The 21,110-nt window shown below is 40.2% G+C and overlaps 2 protein-coding genes across 7 annotated transcripts in view; one reads left to right on the plus strand and one right to left on the minus strand.

Annotated features, from left to right (window-relative positions):
* The first annotated feature begins 3,463 nt into the window (after nt 1–3,463).
* Gnpnat1 (glucosamine-phosphate N-acetyltransferase 1) lies at nt 3,464–17,290 on the plus strand. Of its 6 annotated transcripts, XM_038309878.1 has the most exons (9): nt 3,517–3,616; nt 4,437–4,700; nt 5,137–5,209; nt 8,093–8,260; nt 9,776–9,838; nt 11,176–11,303; nt 12,015–12,076; nt 15,142–15,276; nt 17,190–17,290. In XM_038309878.1, exons 4-9 carry the CDS (start codon nt 8,107–8,109, stop codon nt 17,251–17,253), a joined length of 606 nt encoding a protein of 201 aa, XP_038165806.1. In that variant the 5' UTR covers nt 3,517–3,616; nt 4,437–4,700; nt 5,137–5,209; nt 8,093–8,106; the 3' UTR covers nt 17,254–17,290. The 6 variants fall into 6 exon arrangements, with proteins under 6 accessions (XP_038165804.1, XP_038165807.1, XP_038165806.1 ...); XM_038309877.1 differs by lacking the exon at nt 5,137–5,209; XM_038309876.1 differs by lacking the exons at nt 4,437–4,700; nt 5,137–5,209 and having other exon boundaries at nt 3,464–3,616.
* A 1,083-nt stretch (nt 17,291–18,373) lies between these two features.
* Styx (serine/threonine/tyrosine interacting protein) overlaps nt 18,374–21,110 on the minus strand; it is a 34,740-nt gene continuing 32,003 nt past the window's right edge. The window contains exon 11 of the mRNA XM_038310592.2: nt 18,374–20,340. Coding sequence (XP_038166520.1) covers nt 20,267–20,340 — 74 coding nt within the window. The 3' untranslated portion in view covers nt 18,374–20,266. The remainder of the gene's footprint in view (nt 20,341–21,110) is intronic.

Genomic DNA, 21,110 nt, shown 5'->3' on the forward strand with positions numbered 1-21,110 from the left:
TCTCCCTTAGCTCTATCTAATGGCATTTGATGACTTAAGGTACTGGTAGCTCATTACTTTATTAAGTTTTCTGCTAAAATACAGACAGGTGTGCCTCTTTAACAGGCTTCATAGTCCAGGACTAGCAGGTTTCAGGTATACCTTCAGAGGTTTAGAGTTTCCAATTGCCTTTAACTGCCTTCTAAAATGTTCCTTTTCCAGTTCTTACAGATACCTGCAAATTCCCAAAAAAAGTTCTACTGATTTATCAAAAATATCAGGCCTGGTAAAAGCTAACAGTCTCCAGAGCCTGTTTTAACCCCACCCATTTTAAGCATATTTTACAGGTCACTCCTGCTGTCTGGACCAAGACCAACTTACAAAGCTCTTTCCAGACAATGCCAACACCTGCACCATCTGCAGGGACTTCACCATTGCCACCTGCCTTCCCACCTCCCTCAAGAAACAGCTGCCTGAGATCTCCAGGATGACAGTAAACTGGATGCCTTTCCAGCCACACCTCTTGCTGAGCGTGAGCCCACCAACTCCCAGCTCTCCCCACTCCCATGTCACTCCATGCCCGCAGGAAGTAGCCTGACTTGAGCCGGCACCCCTTTATCCAAGGAATCTAACATGTTTGTTTGAGGGGCTTCACCTCAGTTTGCTGTCACCCCTTTATCCAAAAAGTCTGGAGTGTTTGGTTGGAAGCATCACCTCAGCTCCGTGGTACCCCTTTATACAAAAAGTCTGGAGTATTTAGTTGGGGGCTTCACCCCAGCTCCTGGCATAAGCTTCCTCCCCTGGGAGTTGCCTCAGTCCAAACTCCACCTCTGAGAAAGCCCACCAAACGGTGACCCCTCCTCAGGGAGGGTAAAGACCAATCCTACAGGCTATTTAAACTGCCCCAGAGAATGAACACGTGATTTCCAGGTTACCCGTGGTGTCCCGGTTACACTTGGTCTCCCCTTCTTTCTCTTCCCCTCTCCATGTTTTCCCAGAGCCACCCAGGGAGTATTCTCATCTATTAAACCTGGGCACCTTTTAATTTGGTCTGATTTGGTCTGATTGGGATTATTTGTGTCAGGGGAGAAGTTGGCATTTAAGAAAATACTTAACACTGATGTCTGCCTCTGTCCCCATTTTACGGGTTACCATCTTGATTTTTCTGTATTTCTGAATGGAAGTCTTGTCCTTATGTTGTGCCTGAGTCCAAGGACCCCTAAGAAGACCACCACGGAGCCACATTTCTGAATGCAAAAGCAAGCTTTTGTTTATTAAGTACGGGCTAGCACGGGTCCTCTGCCTCACAGTATGATACAGCAGATGGAGGGAGAAGGACCCCGTTTACACAAAGCAGTCACAAGGTTACAGTCTCAAAATACAAAATTACTTAGCCTGTATCACAATTGGCTAAAGGCGAGGTCACAGCTGAAGGCTGTTTGCTTCGGATAGGCTATTAGTATCTAACATATAGCAACAGCCCCCCTGGTTACATCCTCCAGACTTCTGCTGAACCTGTGCTAAGCTTAGGGGCAAAACAGTGGTTAATCAGGTGCCTACAAGGACGTTTGAAACAAGCAGATATAAACAGATGTTGTTTGGGTGCCCTGGGGGGTCACTTTGACCAGGACAGCACGGTTTCTTGGGAACGTTTATGACTTTGCTGGACTGAATTCACCCCCCTGGTTAGGTCCTGTCTAAACTGGAGTTCTTTTTCAAAATGGCATTTGTTTTGCTCCTTCACTTAATGGCCTCAGGCTCTGAACTGTAGGCATTTCATCCATTACGTGTGCCTGGTAAATCTCCAATTTTCCTGCTCTTGGTGTAATTAGGAGGGCACCGTCATTTTTCTGGTTCCATGGTGGTGGGGATTTTTTTCCCAAAGAATTATTTTGTTTAGGAGAGGCTACCATTTTACACATTTTCTTTTTTTTTTTCTTTTTCTTTTTCTTTTTTTTTTTGGTTTTTCGAGACAGGGTTTCCCTGTAGTTTCTAGAGCCTGTCCTGGAACTAGCTCTTGTAGACCAGGCTAGCCTCGAACTCAGAGATCCGCCTGCCTCTGCCTCCCGAGTGCTGGGATTAAAGGCGTGCGCCACCACCGCCCGGCCCCATTTTACACATTTTCATCCTTTATTAAAGTCCCCACAAAATTTTTCAAAGGGAAAGGCATTAATAGTTAGAACCATTAAAAATGAAAGTTAAAATGTGCTGGAGAAGTGTGGCCTGCAATGTCAAAACGCAATGGTCACTATGCTGTCCATTCATTGTGTGTAGACAAGGCTAGCCTTGAACTCACAGAGATCTGTCTGCCTCTGCTTCTCTAGTGCTGGAATTAAAAGTCTGAGTCACGATACCAGGTGCTTGTTTGCTTTTAGTCAGGGCACAGGTAGCCGAGGGTAATCTTGGCAACAACAACAACAACCACAACAAAACCTTTAAATTTAAATCTCAAAATGAGAGACAATACAACTCTTGTTGATAATCCGTTGCCTTTTGAACCTATGCCTTGAGAATAAATAAATACCTTCTAATTTTAACAAGAGCTACCACTTGTGTGACTTTCTAAAGCAGTTAGGGGCTCCAAATCTCTGCTTCCTCACGGTCAAATGGTACTTAGGAAAAACACTTCAGAGGTGGGAGCCCACAGAAGGGTTGTCCTTCTTCTCATAAGCCGTATTTCTCAGTTTCCCCACTACTGACATTACAGGCCAAGCGCTCTGGGTACGGCGCACTGTTAAGGTGATTTCTACAGAGGCCTGGCCTCCGCATCTGCCCGTTACTGTCTGGAGAACCCAGCGCCACTTCTTCCCCAGAGCGAGCTGAAATGCTCCTGAGATGATGAAGTGCTGTACTTGCGGGGCCCACTATGCTCACCAGGCATGGTGGCACACACGTTTAAGCCAGCATTTGGGAGGCACAGGAGACCTAGCCCAGCCTCCTCTGGACAGTCATCGAAATGTGGAGAGACTCTGTCTCAGAAAAAAAAAGCTATGGAGAAATGAAAGAACAGCACAGACGGGGGAGGATGAGGGGCCCCAACTCAAGTTTCTAGAAGACAAGAGCCCTGTGTCAGGCATTTGGGCATCAGAGGCCGTGATCCCCAGTAAGCAACCGAAGTCCTGATTAACGGACTGCATGTGAAGGGAGAGGACAGAGGACAGAGGGGACTAATGAGGCAGGAGCCTTAGGGCTCTGAGAATCAAAGGAACCTACAGGGAGGGAGCATCGCAATAAGCTGCTTAAACTCCTTTGAATTTATTTCAGGTAAGGAGTGAGTGGCACAGTCTTGCACCTAGCTAGGGCCCGCGCCTAGAAGGTAAACTGGTGACGCACCTCAGAGTCGCCAAGGAGCCCCGTAGCCCCGCCCCTCCCGTAGCCCCGCCTCTCCCCGCGCCCCCGGAGCCCGGGAATGGTGTGCGTGGCTCGGCCTCCGCGCGCGCAGCCCGTGCGTGAGGGCGGGGCGGGGCAGGGCGGAGGCGCCGGTCCTGCCACGTTTGGCCCGGCCGTTACGGCTGCGGCGCGGTGGGGGGTGGTAAGGGAGGGGGTGGGGCTGGCGCTGCAGCCGGATCCGGATGCGGCGCTGTGACCGGCCGGGAGACTGACGCGCCTGGAGGGGAGTGTGGATCGCTTCGGTGTGGTGAGGCGACCCGGGGCTCAGACGGGAGAAAGGGCGGGCTTGGGACCGCCTTGAGGCTGCAGACCGCTGAGGCCGAGACGCCCCTGCCCAGGAGCCCGGCGCCTAAGCATGGTGGCCCGCGCTCCGGCCAGGCAGGGTCCTGGATGGCCTAGGAACCGGACTGTCAGTGGCATGGGACTTGGGGATAGTCCTCGCCCTGTCTGCAGCCTTTGCTCTGAGAGGGCGCTTAACACTGGGGTCCCCTTTACTGGTCCAGCGGTCAGAGCTGCTGAAGACACGCTCCGGCTCTGAAGAACCCCACCTGCTCAGACTGTCTGAAGCCTGGGATGGGGGATCTGGGATTTGTACCCCTACAAACGCTGTGTGATTTCTGTTATGTGTAGGAACTAATGTTTGTGAAAGGCAAACACAAAATTTGTTAATGTAAAAATAAGTGGGGATTTGTTTTGTTGGGATAATCACCCCTTAATTAATCCAAGAATGGGTCTCAGGAAATTGAGGTATTTTAAGGCAGAATTCGTAGATAAGGTAGACCACGTAGAAGCAGATACCGTGATGCAAAGATTGTCGTCTGTTTTCTGTTGTAGAGCTTAGAGGGACAACCGGAAGACCCTCATCACAGGCACCTTTAGGCTAGTCTTGGGAAAGCTATGCTCCAACTATCCAACTAGATTGGAGAAATACTTCAAACATTGAAGAGTGAAGGTTACCTGCCTGTCACCTATCACAGGAATTTTGATAGGGTTGTAGATCATATTTAGAAATCTGTAGATCTTGGTCTTCAGTGTTCACTACTTGTTGCTCCCTTTTGTTTTCCTAGGAGCAACTGCTCCCCATTTGTATCCAATCTCATTCAGAGGCTGGGAAGCCAAACTTGAAATCGTCAAGTTCAGTTGGGTGAAAAAGAACACAACAAAAACCTCGATACTATTATAAATGAAGTTTGGTGTATGGCTTTTGTGATGTCACTTGGGGAAGTGTGGCAGTCTTTTTTTCTTGTGTCGTCATTCTTCGTTGACTAGAGGTTTGCTGCACTACAGCCAAGGCAATCCTCACGCCTTGTCCTTGAATGCTAATTTAGCAGGTAAACAAGCAGGTTGGTGGGCCAGTGCTGTGAGTTATTTACATTTTGTATATTCCTATTCATAGAACCAAACTTTAGTTAGCTGGTGATTGACCTCTAAACAATGAAGGTATTATGTAGCTGGGGCTAACCTAAAATTTGCCCTACCCAGTGCACTGGTGTGGGGATATGTGTGTGTTTGTGTGTGTGTATGGTGTGTGTGTGTGTGTATGTATGTATGTATGTATGTATCCAATCTCATTCAGAGGCTGGGAAGCCAAACTTGAAATTGTCTCTAAAAAAATACTCAATTTGGGAGAAAACAAAACAAAAAACCTCAGTAACTATTATAAATGAAGTTTGGTGTATGGCTTTTTAAAAATCAACTTTAAAAAGAATTTTCCAATCCTTATTAGTTTTTATATGTGTGTGTGTTTTGTTTTTGTTTTTGAGACAGGTGTCATTGTGATAGCCCTGCTGGCCTTGAATTCCATTGTTCATGACCCAGCCTTCCTAGCACCGGATCACAGGTGTTTGCCACCTCATCTGAATTTTTATTAGCTTGTAATGAGGCATGAATCATATCTTTATGACTAGGAAGATAGGCTTTTTCCTGTTTGAGGTTTTTTTAAAATCCTGTTTTAAAAGGAGTTTGACTATTACTTAGATCTTGTGTTTAATTGGACCAGTGACTGTCCTCATCTGTTTAGTAATGGGTGCTAGGAAGGAGTCCGGCATGGTAGGACACTGCTGTAGTCTCAGCATGGGGAACATGGAAGCAGAATCAAGAGTGGGAGGTAGGCCAGGGAGGTGGCTGGGAGGGTAAATCGTTTGCAGTGCAAGATTGAGGACCAGAGTTCTGACTGATTGCTAGAACCCATGTGAGGAAGTAGGGAGGGCTAGTGCTTGCAGCATCAGGAGGCAGATCCTGTGAGTAAACTGGCTGTTCACACCAACCTAAAGAGTGGGTTCAGGGTTTGGGAGAGAACTGGTTTCAGTATATACAGTGGAAGTGATTGCGGACACCTGATGTCAACATGGGGCCTCCACACTCAAAGGCATATGTGTGCACGTGTACCCAACACACATACAACACAGTGGGAGGGCAACCTAAGCTACACCGTGAATCCCTCTTCCTAGGAAGTGGTGATGGTGTTGTGCTGTTTAGTTCTCCTCCTCCATCATTTATGTGGCTTCCGTGTAGTTAATGTGCTTTCTCACCCACTGCCTTTGGACACGGGTGGCTGATCAGCAGAATGTGGCTAGAAATTACCCTGCCAATCACAAGTAACCTTTTTTTACTTGCTCCTTGAGCTCTGACCTTTGGCGTTTTCAGCATGCCTGATGAACCAGTTTAGCAAGGGATAAAGGGAGGAAGGGGCAGAACTACAGAGTGAGGCCACGCCCCACAGGGGTTGGGGGCACAGCTTGCATGCCTTCCCTGGGCAGACCTAAGAGTTGCCACGAGTTCAGGTACCTGGGAGCTGCAGGTTTTACATTGTGATGAGACTGAGCTTCAGCTGTGCAGTTCAGTGAGCGTATAGCTTTTATCTGGGAGCCTTTAAGGCATTTCTTTTGGAAATCAATCATTTATTTATTTTTGATTTTTCAAGTCAGGGTTTCTCTGTGTATCTCCAACTGTTCTGGAACTCACTCTGTAAATCAGGCTGACCTTGTCCCTAAATACTGGGATTAAAAGTGTGTGCCACCACCGCCCATCTGGAAATCAATTATTAATAACCCATTTAGTTCTTTAAAATTCTCCAGGGAATCTGGTGTCAATCACATCTTGCCTTCCCTTTCCCAACATCTTCCCCTTCTCTGGCTGCCACAGGATTTTACTAGTTGAGGAGAGTTCAAGTGAACCCAAATGTAGCTGCTTGTTTTGTAAACAGCATATTAAAAGAACACGATAGTCATTTCTTGGTGCCTGGACAATGGGTTATTTCTATCAAGAATGCTTTTATACATTTGATTAGTCTGAAATTCTCATTTCCAAACTAGAGATTGCAAGTGCTGTTCTAACTCCAGTACAACGGGGTGCGGGATTCAGATGCACTGGTCTAGTAGTTGACAGCGGGGTGCGGGGATTCAGATGCACTGGTCTAGTAGTTGACAGGATGACAGACATCCTACTGTGGAGCAGAATCAGTGGTGTAACTGTGGTAAACATGTAGAATCAGTTGCAGGGCTCACTGGTGGATACAGCGAACATTAACCTGTGCTGCCGTCTCTGCCTTATTATTTCTGTTTGCCCAGGAGCAAGTTTCTGTCTACTTCCTGGTTTGTTTATTTATCCTAGGGATAAATCAGGATACATCTTTTATTGCTTATTTAAGAATTAATTATAAAGTACTCACCAAATTAATATTACGTATCTGTGATTATTCACAGAATAGGACCATCTAGTTAAATGTACAGGAAACTGAAACTAGTAACTGGTTAAATTTATTATAACTTCATAATTTTTTTTCCTTAGATAGAGTTTCACTATCACATTGGTCATGTGTGTTTTGAGGCAGTACCCACAGTGTACCCAGACTGGCCTAAAACCCTTCTTTCAGTGCCTGAAGTTCTGGTATTACAAGCATGCACCACTATGTCTGTTGCATAGCATGAGAAAAACAAAACAAAAACCCACTGGTTAGTCTTAACCTGTTTAGAAGCAGCTAACACAGGCTTTTTAAAAGAAAGCTGTCATGAAAACAAAATGCAGACACCCAGTGTCTGTCATGGCTAAGAACACAGAGAATAATGAAGTAATTTGAATAATTCCCAGTTATGTTTTTTGTGGTTCATATAAAACAAACAGGTCACATGCTCAAGTGAGTCTTTATTGATGGAGATGCCGAATAACGGGGAGCCTAGCACTAAGATGCAAGATTGCAGTTGTACAAACACAAGGGTCCACAAGATGTCGGTGTTCTACTAGAGAGCAGTGGTTCTCACACTCCCTGATGCTGGAATCTTTAATTCAGTTCCTTGTGTTGTGGGGATACCCACCTATAGAATTATCTTTGTTGGAACTTCATAGCTGTAATTTCGCTGTTACCATAATGGAAATCCCTGGTATGCAGGATGTCTGGTATGTGGTCCCTATAATCGGTCATTTGACAGCCCCTGCCTGTGCCCCACAGGTTGAGAACCACCACACTAGTAGCACCAGCCCACAGGATAAAATGTCTTCAGGGACCTTCTGGAAAATGGAGTTTTAAAGTTTTGTTTTTGATTTCATCCATTGTTTTCACCCCTAATGGCAATCCATTTTCCATCTGATAGTAAAATTGTTGTCAATTCTAGGTAGCTAAAGTAAAACAGCTCATATAGTGTTATAAAAATCATTTATGTGATGAAATTATCAAGCACTTTTTTTTAACTAATAAAGCCTCTTAACATTTGAAATTTTATTTTAGATTTTACTGGAAAGATGAAACCCGATGAAACGCCTATGTTTGACCCAAGTCTGCTTGAAGAAGTGGACTGGAGTCAGAATACAGCCACATTTTCTCCAGCCATTTCTCCAAAGAATCCTGGAGAAGGCTTGGTTTTGAGGCCTCTTTGTACTGCAGACTTGAATAAAGGTATCGCCCCAACTTTTTGCAAAACCTGACTAGAAATTGATGCGTTTTTCATAAGCATGATGCTTAGTACAGTACTTGAGGGGCTGGAGAGATGGCTCAGAGGTTAAGAGCACTTCCAGAGGTTCGGAGATCAATTCTCAGCATCCACTCGGTGGTTCACAACCATCTATAATGGGATCTGATGCCCTCTTCTGGCCAGCAGGCATACATGCAGGCAGAATACTGTCTACTTAATAAATAAGATCTTAAAAAAAATTAAAAGAACAGTACTTGATTTTGTACTTAAAATGACTTGAGCACTCACTTGTAATAGGTATGTATCACGGAGGCCAGATATTATGATGTATTTAAAATAACTAAATACAAAAAGATATCTCAAAAACAAAAATGAAGTTATAATGTATAAACACATGTAAGAGTTTTTCTCCAAGAAGCTAGACAGTCAGAAATAACATTCCTTGGACAAATTGAAGGACAATTAATTTTTTTAAAGATTTATTTATTTATATGTGCATCAGTATTTTGCCTGCATTTATGTCTGTCAGAGTGTCAAGGTCCCCTGGGACTTGAGTTACAGTTGTGAAGTGCTATGCAAGCACTGGGAATTGAACCTGGGTCCTTTGGAAGAACAGCCAGTGCTCTCAACCCCTGAGCTATCTCTCCAGTCCCTAATTCTTTAATATCTAAATTAACCAAAATAATTTTCTGGAACTTTGGTAATAAATAACATTTTACCTCACTATTTTCTTCTTCATGGGTATTTGAAGAAAATAACTTCGGTCAGAATTACCGCATGTAGAAAAATTAAGACTCAAAGTTTTAAATGTACTTTTAGCATTATCATTAGTGTTTTTGTTTTGTTTTGTTTTGTTTTTTTAAAGACTGGGTCTGTATAGTCCTGGCTGTTCTAGAACTCTTTGTAGACTAGGCTGGCCTTGAACTCAGAGAGATCCGCCTCCCTCTGCCTCCTGAGTGCTGGGATTAAAGGCGTGCGCCACTGTGCCCCAGCTATATTAGCATTAGTACAATACTACAATTAGAAATTTATAAAGTTGTCTCAACAGTGTTCTATTAGCTGCACTTTAGCTTACAAGTGATATGTGGTGGAGGTGAGAATCTTGCACTTTAAGTATTTGGGAAAATGCAGTATCCCTTTTAAAAAAAACAAATAGCAATGAACAGTGTATATGCAGGTTCTGTAATTATTGATATTAAGGTCGCACAATTCTAGTTTTATGCAGGTAGATATTGTTGAAGGTTGTTATTTGCTATTCTGATTCTAAAAAAAATAGGTGCTAGTACGAAAATGTCTTTCAGTGCTATGTACGTGACACAACAGATCTGTGGGAAATTTGCAGGTTTAATCAACAAAATTTGATTAAGATTATAATGGAAACATGATTATGGTGTTTTGAAAAAGTAATTTCCTTTAACCCACCCAGCGAACATTTTGCTTCTTTTCATATTTTAATCTTTCTTTTACTTTTCTCTTGACTTGAAATGTTTTAAAACTAGGTTTTTTTAAGGTACTGGGTCAGTTGACAGAGACTGGCGTCGTCAGCCCTGAGCAGTTCATGAGTAAGTACCACAGCGTACCTTGTCTGAATGGTTAGCATGCGGTCCAGTGCCCAGTCATTCAAAGAGCTGAAGGTTATGAACTAGCCATCCTCATTTATAGAATGCAAAAGTAATTACGAGGGGACCACTTTATTTTCCTTTTATTGTAGTTATCTCCTTCCATGTGATTATGTTAAACACAGAAATTTCATTATCAAATTAAACTTTTAAAGTTCTGGGCTTAGCTGGGCAGTGGTGGCGCACGCCTTTAATCTCAGTCCTCAGGAAGCAGAGGCAGGCAGATCTCTGTGAGTTCGAGGCCAGCCTGGTTTACAGAGTGAGTTCCAGGACAGGCTCCAAAGCTAAAGAGAAACCCTGTCTTGAAAAACAAAAACAAAACCAAAAAACAAACAAACTTTGGGTTTGCATACATACATGTTAGATGAGAACTGTCGTTTTCCAGCAGTTTAAAGTGCTAAACATTATTTGTGGGAACACAGCTTTGCTTCCACTTGTTGTACAACTTCGGAAAAACTGCTTAAGTGGGGACGTATCTGTGTCATCTTTGTAAGGTGCTTTCAAAGCAAACAAAGATCCTGTTTCTAAAAGAACAAATATTTAATCATGAAACATTGGAAAAATAAATGGAAAACTGTTTAGTCAAAATATTTTGAAGCCAAGACTATGTATGGATCGTGGATATAAAAGGCTCTTGTAAAACCCTGCAGTTTTGTTCCTTGAATCTTTGAGTGTTTGTTTTAAATAAATATAAATTAAATTGGCAGATACTGACATTTTAATTAGTCACAGAGACGGCAACATGTACAATTTATCTGCCATACAGTGTTGTTCATCTAAAATATCCCCGAGTCTTAACTTTGCTAGCAGATTATGTGTGTGTCTCCATGCTCTAACGACAGCTGACTTTAAATGTATGGACCACTCAGTGCTGATTGCTGGTATTTCTGCTCCTTGGCATTTTAAATAAATAAAAGTACTTTTATAAGTTTAAACTAGCCAGGTGTAGTGGTGTTCACTTTTAATCCCAGAGCTTGGGAGGCAGAGGCAGGCAGATAGGTCTCTTCTTTGAAACCAGTCTGATCTACACAGTGAGCTTTAGAATAGCCAGAGCCACATGGTGACACCCTGTCTCTATAAACATACAAACAAATAAATAAATATCTCATGTTCAGTCTATTTCACTTGCTTTGTCTTTAAAAAAAAAAAAGTGGAAACTAAAGCCCCGTGGGAAAACAGCTTTAATATTTAAAGATGAAGTCAGACAAGCCTGGCATTTTTCTTGAATTTAATAAAATAGAATGTCCACTATCTAACAGATTTTTTTGACATTTCCACAGAATCTTTTGAGCATATGAAGAAGTCTGGGGATTACTATGTTACAGTTGTGGAAGATGTCACCCTAGGACAAATTGTTGCAACAGCAACTCTGATAATAGAACATAAATTTATCCATTCATGTGCTAAGGTATGTGCTCACATTAATGTCTATGAGTAAAATGCACAGATGATTTCTAAGGAAACCGACTTGGAAGCTTCATTAGCAAAATCAGTTTTTCCATAATTTTTCATTGCTGGAATTCTTTAGTAGAAGACACTTTTCTGATGTTTTTATGAGTTACAATCCAATCAGATAGATGAGCCAGTGAAATGGTTCAAGGGGTAAAGGTACTTGCCATTGATCCTAACCACCCAAGGTTCCATCCCTGAGACCCACATGGTGGAAGGAGACAACAATTATAAGTTGTAGTCTGACCTCCACAGATGCCCCCCCCCACATACACACTCTCACACACTGACTCATACTCTCTCTCTGAATGTAGAAAAAAGGGTCATTTAGAAACATTTAGAAATGTGAAGGTGCACACCTTTAGTCCCAGCACTTGGGAGACAAGGCCAGCCTGGTGAGTTCTAGGACAGCCGGAGCTGCAGAGAAACCCTGTCCCCCAAAACAAAAACAAAAAAATAAAGCACTCTGTAAGTTATTGGTTTTGGTTTCTGCACTTGAAATTGGTAAATTGTTATTAAGCAACAAGCTGAATATACTATCTTTATGGCAAGATAACATTATGGTGATTGAGATTGGAGCTATAATAAAGACTGGAATTGTAACTCTTACTTGCTAGCTTAGTGGAAAACAGGCTGAAGGCTCATCTTGTCCAACTGTGGTTGTTTGCAGAGAGGGAGAGTAGAAGACGTCGTTGTTAGTGATGCATGCAGAGGGAAGCAGCTCGGCAAACTGTAAGTACACATGACCCTGGCAAACTGGATGGCCTGTCCCAGTTTGGTCTCTTGCCAAGAAACTTATTTCATAAGGTTTTCTTGATTATTTCTGATCTTCGTTTATTCTGAACTCATTCTCACTCTGTGTCTTAGACTGAGTTTAATGAAAAATTAAAGAGTGTTATTAGTTTCACCCCAGAGTTTGAGAATTGAAAACATACTCAATAGAGTATACCAAGAGTAACAAGAACTGAATTGCATTGTCGCTAGTAGCACCCCCTCTACACTGTTTTGTTTTTTCAAGATAGGGTTTCTCTGTGTAGCCTTGGTTGTCCTGGAATTCGCTCTGTAGACCAGGTTAGTCTCTAACTCAGAGATTTGCCTGCCTCTGCCTCTGCCTCTCTAGTGCTGATACTAAAGGTGTGCCAGGATTAAAGGTGTGTTCCTTGCCTAGCTTTCTTCTTTTTGAGACAAGTGTCTCATTAAGTTCAGTCTGGCTATGAACTTGTGACCCTCCTGCCTCAGCCTCCGGAGTAGTGGAAAACAGTGTTGGCTTATAAAAAGTAACCTCTTTAATTTTTAATACTAGCATTCTTAGACATGAGTAGTTACAAATTACAGTGAGTACCCAGTGCCTATGTCAGATTAAAATCAAAGGAAATGTTTAATATTTGTATAGGTTTATAGCCAAGTTATAAGCAGAATCTCCCTTTAAATATAATCTGAGTCTTCTCAAGTATGTATCAGATAGTATTCTAGGTATTTGTAATACTTGACTGTATGTATCAGTATAGTAATATTTTGTTTGTAATCTAATAAATAAAGCTTGGCTGAAGATCGGAGTGCAGAGCTAAGCCACTAGTTAGCCATAGAAGCAAGGCAGTGGTGGCACACACCTTTAATCCCAGCACTTGGGAGGCCGAGGCAGAAGGATCTCTTTGAGTTCAAGGCCTCCCTGGGCTATAGTAGACTGATCCAGTATCAAAGAGCAACAGCCAGGCAATGTTGGCTCACACCTTTAATCCAAGTATATGGGAGTCACATGCCTTCAATCCCAGCACTAAGGAGGTGGGGATGGGAAGGGATATGGCTGGACGGAGAGGAATATGTGGGAGGAGACAGGAGCTCAGATGCAATCTTGAGGATTTAGTCTGAGGATTCATAGAGACAGGATTGCCCCTTCAGTATGAGCATTGGTAGAGTGGCTGTCTACTCTGCTTTTCTGATCTCTCAGCTTTCACCCCCTAATATCTGACTCTAAGTTTTACTAAGATCAACTAGAATTTGTGCTACATATCAGCATTTACTATTCCTCTAAACCATTTAACTAAAGTCTTAGAAAGTTTTGTTTTTCAAAAATGATAATTATTAAAACATATAAGGCAGATGTGCTGGTGGTATCTAGCTATAAAATTGGCACACAGGAAGCTGAGTCAGGAAGACCACATCAAGTTCAAGGCTAGCTTGGGCTGTATGACAGGATCTGTAAATATACAGGAGAAAACCCTTTAGTTAGCACCTTTGGAGTTTTTAATCTCTTAGAGCAGCTAGATCACTTTCTTTCTTCCTTTTCAGTTTTTGGGACCAGGGTTACTCTGTGTAGCCCTGTTGTAGACCAGGCTAGCCTGAACTCAGTGATCCACCTGCCTCTGCCTACTGTGTGCTAAGATTAAAGGTGTGCACCCCACAGCCCAGCTTAGATCGTATATTAATGCAAGATTTTGATTCCTTGGGCTTTGTAAGATGGTTTCTGAATAGTATGCCTACAATATTATTCAGACCAATCTTGAGTTTATCTAATTTACACTGTCATTAAAAAGCAGCTTTTAAAATGATTAAAGAAGCTTGGCATGGTGGCATGCCCATGTCCAGCCAAGGCTATATAACTCAAGACTATAGCTATTACTCATTTTATGTGAACATAGCAAGTGTATAGTTGAAGTAGACCTAGAACAAAGGTACCTTAATGTACAACCTTTTACAGTGTTAGATGGGAACTCAGGGCTTTCTGCATGCTAGGCAACCCTCATCACTGAGCTACATCTTCAGCCCCTGAAACAAAGGTATTTTGGGGTTTGTCTTTTGACTTATGGTCTCATGTTGCTATAGAAAATGATGACCTTCAATTTCACACCTTCCTACTTTATTTCACCTTTGGGTGTGCCACCACAGCCAGCTTGAGGCCTTTCATAAAAATAATGCAGGTCATGGCTCTCAAACAATGAGATTACAAGTGTGTTCCACTCACTATACCTAGGCTCATACGTAAATTCTTTTTTAAAAAATTATTTTACTTGAGTGGGTATTTGACCTGCATATATATCTCCATACCACATGTGTTCCTGGTGCCCTCAGATGCCCTGAGACAAGAGTAACAAATGATTGTGAGCTACCATGTGGGTACTGGGAATCAAATCAGAAGTCAGGTCCAGGAGCAGCCAATGTTCTTAACTTAATGCTAAGCCAGCTCTGTAGCCTTTGTGTGATTTTTTGTAAATAATTTTATGTATATAGGTATTTTGCCTGGATATGTCTGTCAATCACTTGCATGTCTGATGCCTGTAGAGGTCAGGAAGCCAGAAGAGGGTAACAGATCACCTGCAAGTGGATACAGTTAGCAGCTGTATGGGTACTGGGAACTAAACCCCAGTCCTCTGGAAAATCATCTCTTCAGCACCTCATAAATTGTTACACTTTATTAATAATAATAAAAAAAAAAGGTTTAGAAGCTGGCAAGATGGGTGAGAGGGTGACTGCACTTGCAGGATAAGCCTGAGTTGGATGCCCAGAGCCCATCTACAGGAGAAAACACTAAATTGTCCTTTTCTGACTTCCATTCATGCTGTACTTGTACCCCTCCTCCCATAATAAAAAAAGAGCTATCGGCTGAGCTAGTTATTAATAGGCTAGAAACTGTGTTTGAAATAAAATAAAAATGCTTCTGGAATTTAAATGCTTATCAACTTTGTATATGTAAGGGAATGCTGAATAAATACTTTTATTTGTCTAACACTAATCTGTATCACCATCAAGGCCCATTTTGGTTAATACTGTCTCCCACACTTCCCTTTTCAAAATTTCAGGTTATTATCAACTCTGACTTTGCTAAGCAAGAAGCTGAACTGTTACAAGATCACCCTTGAATGTCTACCACAAAACGTTGGCTTCTACCAAAAGTTTGGTTATACAGTGTCTGAAGAAAATTACATGTGTCGGAGGTACCTAAAGTAAAGAACACCGTGAAGATAATGCTCCAGGGCTTTTCCGTTCATTTCTGTTGCTGCAGCCCAGTGAGCTCCATTCCTTCTAGACTGGAAGCAACTGTAGTAGTGACACAAGAGCATGCCTGTGGCTGCTGGGACTGCTCTGCGTTCAAGGAATACAAATGATCATAAAGGGGATGATTTTTAACCAAAGGAATATATTTTCAACTTGAATCTTTTCTTGCATTGTATTTTTCTAAAGTTTGTCTTCATTTCTGAAGTAGTCAAGAGTATGGGTAGTAAAGAGTTGTATCTGCTCTGTGCTGCTCATTTTTAAATATATGTATATATATTGAATAAGGCTTTTATCACATAAAATTATTTTTGCCTCATATACCTAAATACACTTAAGGGTGCATCATTTCTCACATTATAGGGAGTTGGACACATCTATTGTTATAACTAGATCATCTAAACATTGTTGATTCTAAGACTCCACACAACTTGGACAAGGTATAAGAGTTTATTTTACTAAGTGTTGGTATATAGTTCTGTGCAGACACTGCACCACCTGTCTTGTCTGTTAAGTGATGTTAGAATTATCCAAGGGCAAGTCTAGAGACCCAGGGTTCTTTCATTAGTGGGTGAGCAGCTCTTTCACCTGGTACTTTCACCTGGTTTCCATATCATGGGCATCTGAAGCTTTTGAGCTGCCAAAAAAAAAAAAAAAGTGGTACTGTCTGTCTTTGTTCCATCCTTAAAAAAAAGTAGCTTTTCTATTTATATGATGGTATTATTATTCTGATAATTGTCCTGTTTTATTTATTTTAATGATTTTTAAAGGTAGAATTAGACACTTTATTAACAATGGTTCTAATCTTTTTTGTATTCCATGTTATTTACATTAAACTTGTTTATATGAATAGTCTCTCATTAGAATCTTGTGTTTTTGTTTGTTGAGACAGGGCAACCTGTAATCCAGGCTAGCAGAAACTCACTATGTAATATAAGAAAGAACCTTGAACTTCCATGCATGTTCCAAGAGCTTGTATTACAGGCATGCATCGCCAAAATAGGCTGGAGTCTTTGAGGTTAAGAAATGGCGTATAACAGCGTAGTTTTATGTATTTTGGAGTTATTTCCATTGGATTTGGATTTCCCTCTAATTACTAGTTGACTTTCCAGAATAGAAATGTAGAGGGACAGGTTTTACCTGACAGTTGATTCAGTAAACTAAGTGACCTATATCACTAGTGAAAATAGTTTTCATGAAGTTTTACCCATGTTAAATAAGCCTGCCCCCAAGTGAAAACTGAATACCGTATTCTGTATCTTACCATTAGACTCTGAGGTAAAACCATTTATGTTAGTGTTTCAATAATACCATGGAGTTTTGAAGGCTTCTCTTAAATCCCCCTTTACAGAAACAGTTGCATTGTGTCACCAACAGTTTCAATATTAAATGTTCACTCACACTTCTTAATTTGTGGGAGTAAAGCTGAGCTACTTTTACCCAGAAGGCTAAGACGTTTCAAGGCCTAAGTATGAGGGAGCTTCTCAATCATTTGTTGAGGTACAATAGCACAGCACTTTAAATACAACCACCAGTCTTCACAAAATAATTTTAATACTTTGTGCCCAGGCTAGCAGCATCTTGCATCTGTGACATTCCTATACATACAGAAGCATTTTATCTGAGTACAAATGTTAAAAGCAAAGTAACGTAAGCAATTGCCTATACAGAGGTAACTAGACACTATGTTATTCTTCTTGAATCATTTTTTGCTGCATAGTAAATTGCAATTACATGTCAGTATCATATGACTGATTGAGAAAACACTTTGAACTGTGAGGTATGGCCGCTCCCTGTAAGAGAGCTTAACATGTAAACCTGAATATTTTGAGTGATTTTTTTTGTTTTGTTTTAGCTGCCATGAATGGGAAAGACAAAGAATATCCAGCACTCAAGACTCTAGAAACTTATCTTCCTAATTAAAAAAAAATAAAATCCTTGAGTAAGTCTCAGCTATTTCCTATCATTTCCTTATTGGAGTGTTGTTGAATGGACAAAAATAATGTAAATACTGAAGTGAAGCTATGCTTTAGGATTATGGATTAAACCAGTTATTTAAAAAAAAAAAATCCGTCAGGTAACTGCTCATTTACTTTACATCAAGTTGAGATCCTAATATATACATCTCAACTTCATAATTCAAGATTGCACTTAAATACTTCTAATTAATTTGAATTATAGTAATTAAACAATTAGGAACCTTAAGTTTTCTTACAAAGGACATGCTTAGCATTTCTGACATTACTTCTAGACTGAGATTAAGCACAACCCCATACCCTTACAAATGAATATTCTGTTCTACAAGTGATTCAAAGTTGGTAGCAATGCTATCACACTTGAACATTCCTACTACAGAGTTGGTACAAGTCAACATCTAATGGACAAGAAATTAACATGAACCAGTTAAAATAAGACACCCCACTCCAAAGTTCAGTATCTGTCTCAAAACTTTCAAAAAGGGAAATAATGAAGTTCCCTATGTTTTGATAAAAAATCTTAATTCTGAACCCAGATTACACATTTATGTTGAAACTGGGTGAACATTCATGATTCATGTATCATTCAGTTTGTCTAGAGAATAAGACATGATTGGTTAAGTTTATCATAGCTGACTGTTACAAAACATCACTGGAAATGGAACCTAAGACCTACTTAGTAAATACAGTGACTGCAGGCTTCTTATGAAAGAACAAACCTCATTTGTTCACATCAACTGTGCTCAACGTGATAGCAGTCTATAATGTCTGAGACTGTCTCCAGTGTATCGTGCTGGATAGGCACTTTATGTGAGAACATAAAAATGACTGGTTAGAAAAATGACAAATTACCAGCTATAAATGACCATCAATAACCTATTCTGTAATTCTGGCCAAACTCTTAAAGAGATAGAATATGTTTTTTTTTTTTTTTTTTTTTTTTTGGTTTTTTGAGACAGGGTTTCACTGTAGTTTTAGAGCCTGTCCTGGAACTAGCTCTTGTAGACCAGGCTGGCCTCGAACTCACAGAGATCCGCCTGCCTCTGCCTCCCAAGTGCTGGGATTAAAGGCGTGTGCCACCACCACCCGGCTAGAATATGTATTTTTATGAAACTTAAAAAAATTATTTCAAATGTCTCATGTTGGAAAAATCATTTTTATGGAGATTACTTGACGCACAATTTCTGTTCAATGAACCATAGATTGAGTTGACTGAGAGATCTCTATTGACTTTTTCCAGTGATGATGTGTACACAGGAATTTTGAACACCCAATAATACTCCTGACTCCACTAGCCCGCCATATCAGTGACACAAGAGAACAGTGGATCACAATGCTGGTTTTAGGGTGGAATGCGAAATCCAAAGAGAAATTAAGTCTAGTTAATAGTACTTCTGGTTTACATTCAGCTCCTACTGTGCAGGACAGAGCCTTCTCTGTACTGTTACACCATAAGATGGAGAGCAAAGAAAGTAAGTAACACGCTATCTCACACCATGCCTCATGGTACCCTGGAAATGTAGACATCATTCCCAACAGTAAAGCACCTTGAGAGCGGACTGTGAGCTACAAAGGAGCTGTGTTTGTGCTACCCTAAAGTCATCAAACAGAAGGTTAAAACACTTCTCTCTTCTGCACATCACACTTAAAATAGCAAATTTTTTTTTTGTAGAACAACTTTTATACAAATAGATAAAAACATGGAAAACTAAAGAGCCATAAAGTGACTTTGCAAATTATGGGGTAAATTTGAACTAATTTAAGAACAAATTAAAACAGTAATTTACAAAACCCTGAAGCCACCCACGAACTGCTTTATCCAATGAATTTTCAAAGCAGTCAACTTAAGAACCTCACAGAAGCAAGACAACATGAAATGAAGTAAATGTCTCATATTATTCCAAATAATTTACTTTCTTCAAGCTTCACAGATTTAGTTTAGTTTATGGTTTAAAAACAAAAAAAAAAATTACAAAAAATGTTCATAGCTTTATACTGCTATCTAATTTAGAGGTCACGAGGATTTAATTGGTTGATGCAAGGCACTTTTCTTTGGGGTTCATACTGAAGAAACAGTGCTACATTGGTTTGGTTTCTTAAAAGTCTACTTTGAACCATCTTGGACAAAAGTGAAAAGGGCTAGGCAACTCTGTAAAGACCAAGTCAACATTTGGCTTAAACAGCAAAAAGAAAAACAGCAGGTGGAAATATAACACTATCCTTAATTTTGAATAAGTAAGACCTCTTTCATCATTACAACTTTTTTTCTTGTTTACAATAAGGAAGGCAATTGGAAAGGAAGTGTTAATTAGATAAATTAGTAAAGTAGGATAGTTGGCTAAAATCATGATTTAAAAATAAGGGACCAAGAAGTTAAAAAAAATGGTAATTAAGTGGCTGAATTATATTTAAAAATGTGAAAGAGTTCTACATTTTGTTACTGTTTCTGTAAGAGGCTCCATCAGAAAATTTAACTGTAAAATTACTTAAATGTAATATATATAACACAAAATGAGCTTTTAGGAAACACTAGGAAATTTGTTTGTTATAAATTATCCAAAAATTATAAACAAATCCCCCTAACTTGCATTTTGTTTAAAGTAATAACTTTATATCATACAAATAAACTTCAAGTATGAAAAGTGCATTATTGCAATAATACCTTTTTGCAAGTCCTAAATTCTTGGTTTACAATAAAACCATAAAGTGTTTTTTTTTTTGTTTTGTTATTTTAAAGCAAACCCATCACCCACCAGCGCCATCTACTGTAGAAGTCCAACATCTTAAAGTGTTGCTCAACAAGTTGCAGAGAAACATGTCTGGAAGCAACATATAATTGAAAAGAAACTACTTGTGTTTTTACCACTTTACATTATCATCACTAGGATCTCCTCCTTTCTAAACAAAAATTCACATCCGTTGTGACACATTCACATTTGTGTGACAGTGCTCAGAGTCAGCCGTTCTGTGCAGCTGCCACTTGCATGTTTCCAAAATCCTCCTCCTCTTCATGTGTTCTCTTCAGACTACCTGAGTGATATAAAGTGAAAACTTACATAAACTCATGTTCAGATACTACAGGGAGCCAAAATATATTCTTCCACTACGTGAATTTATACATAAGTATTACAAAAATTTCATGCTTGAATTTATAGCAAACTTTAGTAAATTTTTTTGTTGTATCATGAAGTAAAGTTACTTTAGTAACAGTATCAGGTATTGCACATAATAAACAGTTTTAAAATAGCATGAAAAGTAAAACATTTCAAGAGTCAGTGGTACATTAAATCTGGTTACCACCAAACTTTATGCTTTTTAGGCAACATTAACATGTCATAGGACACCACATCTATTAGGTCAGTTTGTTTCTATGATTTTTAGATATAGTTTTTCTGTTCATAGAGCTGCTGTATGAAGATCAGTTGAAAATACTTTGTTAAAGCTGTGGCTTTTTATCATCCAGACCTATGGGATAAGAGCAAGGACAGTATATAGCAGATTAAAAGTTCTGATTTATTCCCTACACCAGAGTCAATTTTACAAAAACATCCCACAAAGAATCAGAATTCTCTACATGCCTGTAGATACATTCAAAAAGGAGTCTTATGAAGGGGAACCTGAAGGAACAGTTAAGCCAGAAGCTAGCTGTATTCTGTGACTAAACAGCATGGATTTAGAATTGTGCTAAGTCATAATTTAGATTGCAAGTTCTAAACAAGTTATTCTTCTCTAGAAGATCAGTAAAGATGCAAATATAGTATCAACACAGTCAAAGTGGAAAGCAACGCCTAAGGCTAAAA

The sequence above is a fragment of the Arvicola amphibius genome, chromosome 13, assembly GCF_903992535.2.
Source record: "Arvicola amphibius chromosome 13, mArvAmp1.2, whole genome shotgun sequence".
Classification (NCBI taxonomy): domain Eukaryota; kingdom Metazoa; phylum Chordata; class Mammalia; order Rodentia; family Cricetidae; genus Arvicola; species Arvicola amphibius.

What these genes read in the sequence shown, in the direction of transcription:
- Gnpnat1 (XM_038309876.1), top strand. Translation starts at nt 8,107, where the DNA reads ATGAAACCCGATGAAACGCCTATGTTTGACCCAAGTCTGCTTGAAGAA. An exon ending in CAGCCCTGAGCAGTTCATGA is followed by an intron (nt 9,839 to 11,175) that starts GTAAGTACCACA and finishes ACATTTCCACAG; the next exon opens with AATCTTTTGAGCATATGAAG. An exon ending in TTATCCATTCATGTGCTAAG is followed by an intron (nt 11,304 to 12,014) that starts GTATGTGCTCAC and finishes GGTTGTTTGCAG; the next exon opens with AGAGGGAGAGTAGAAGACGT.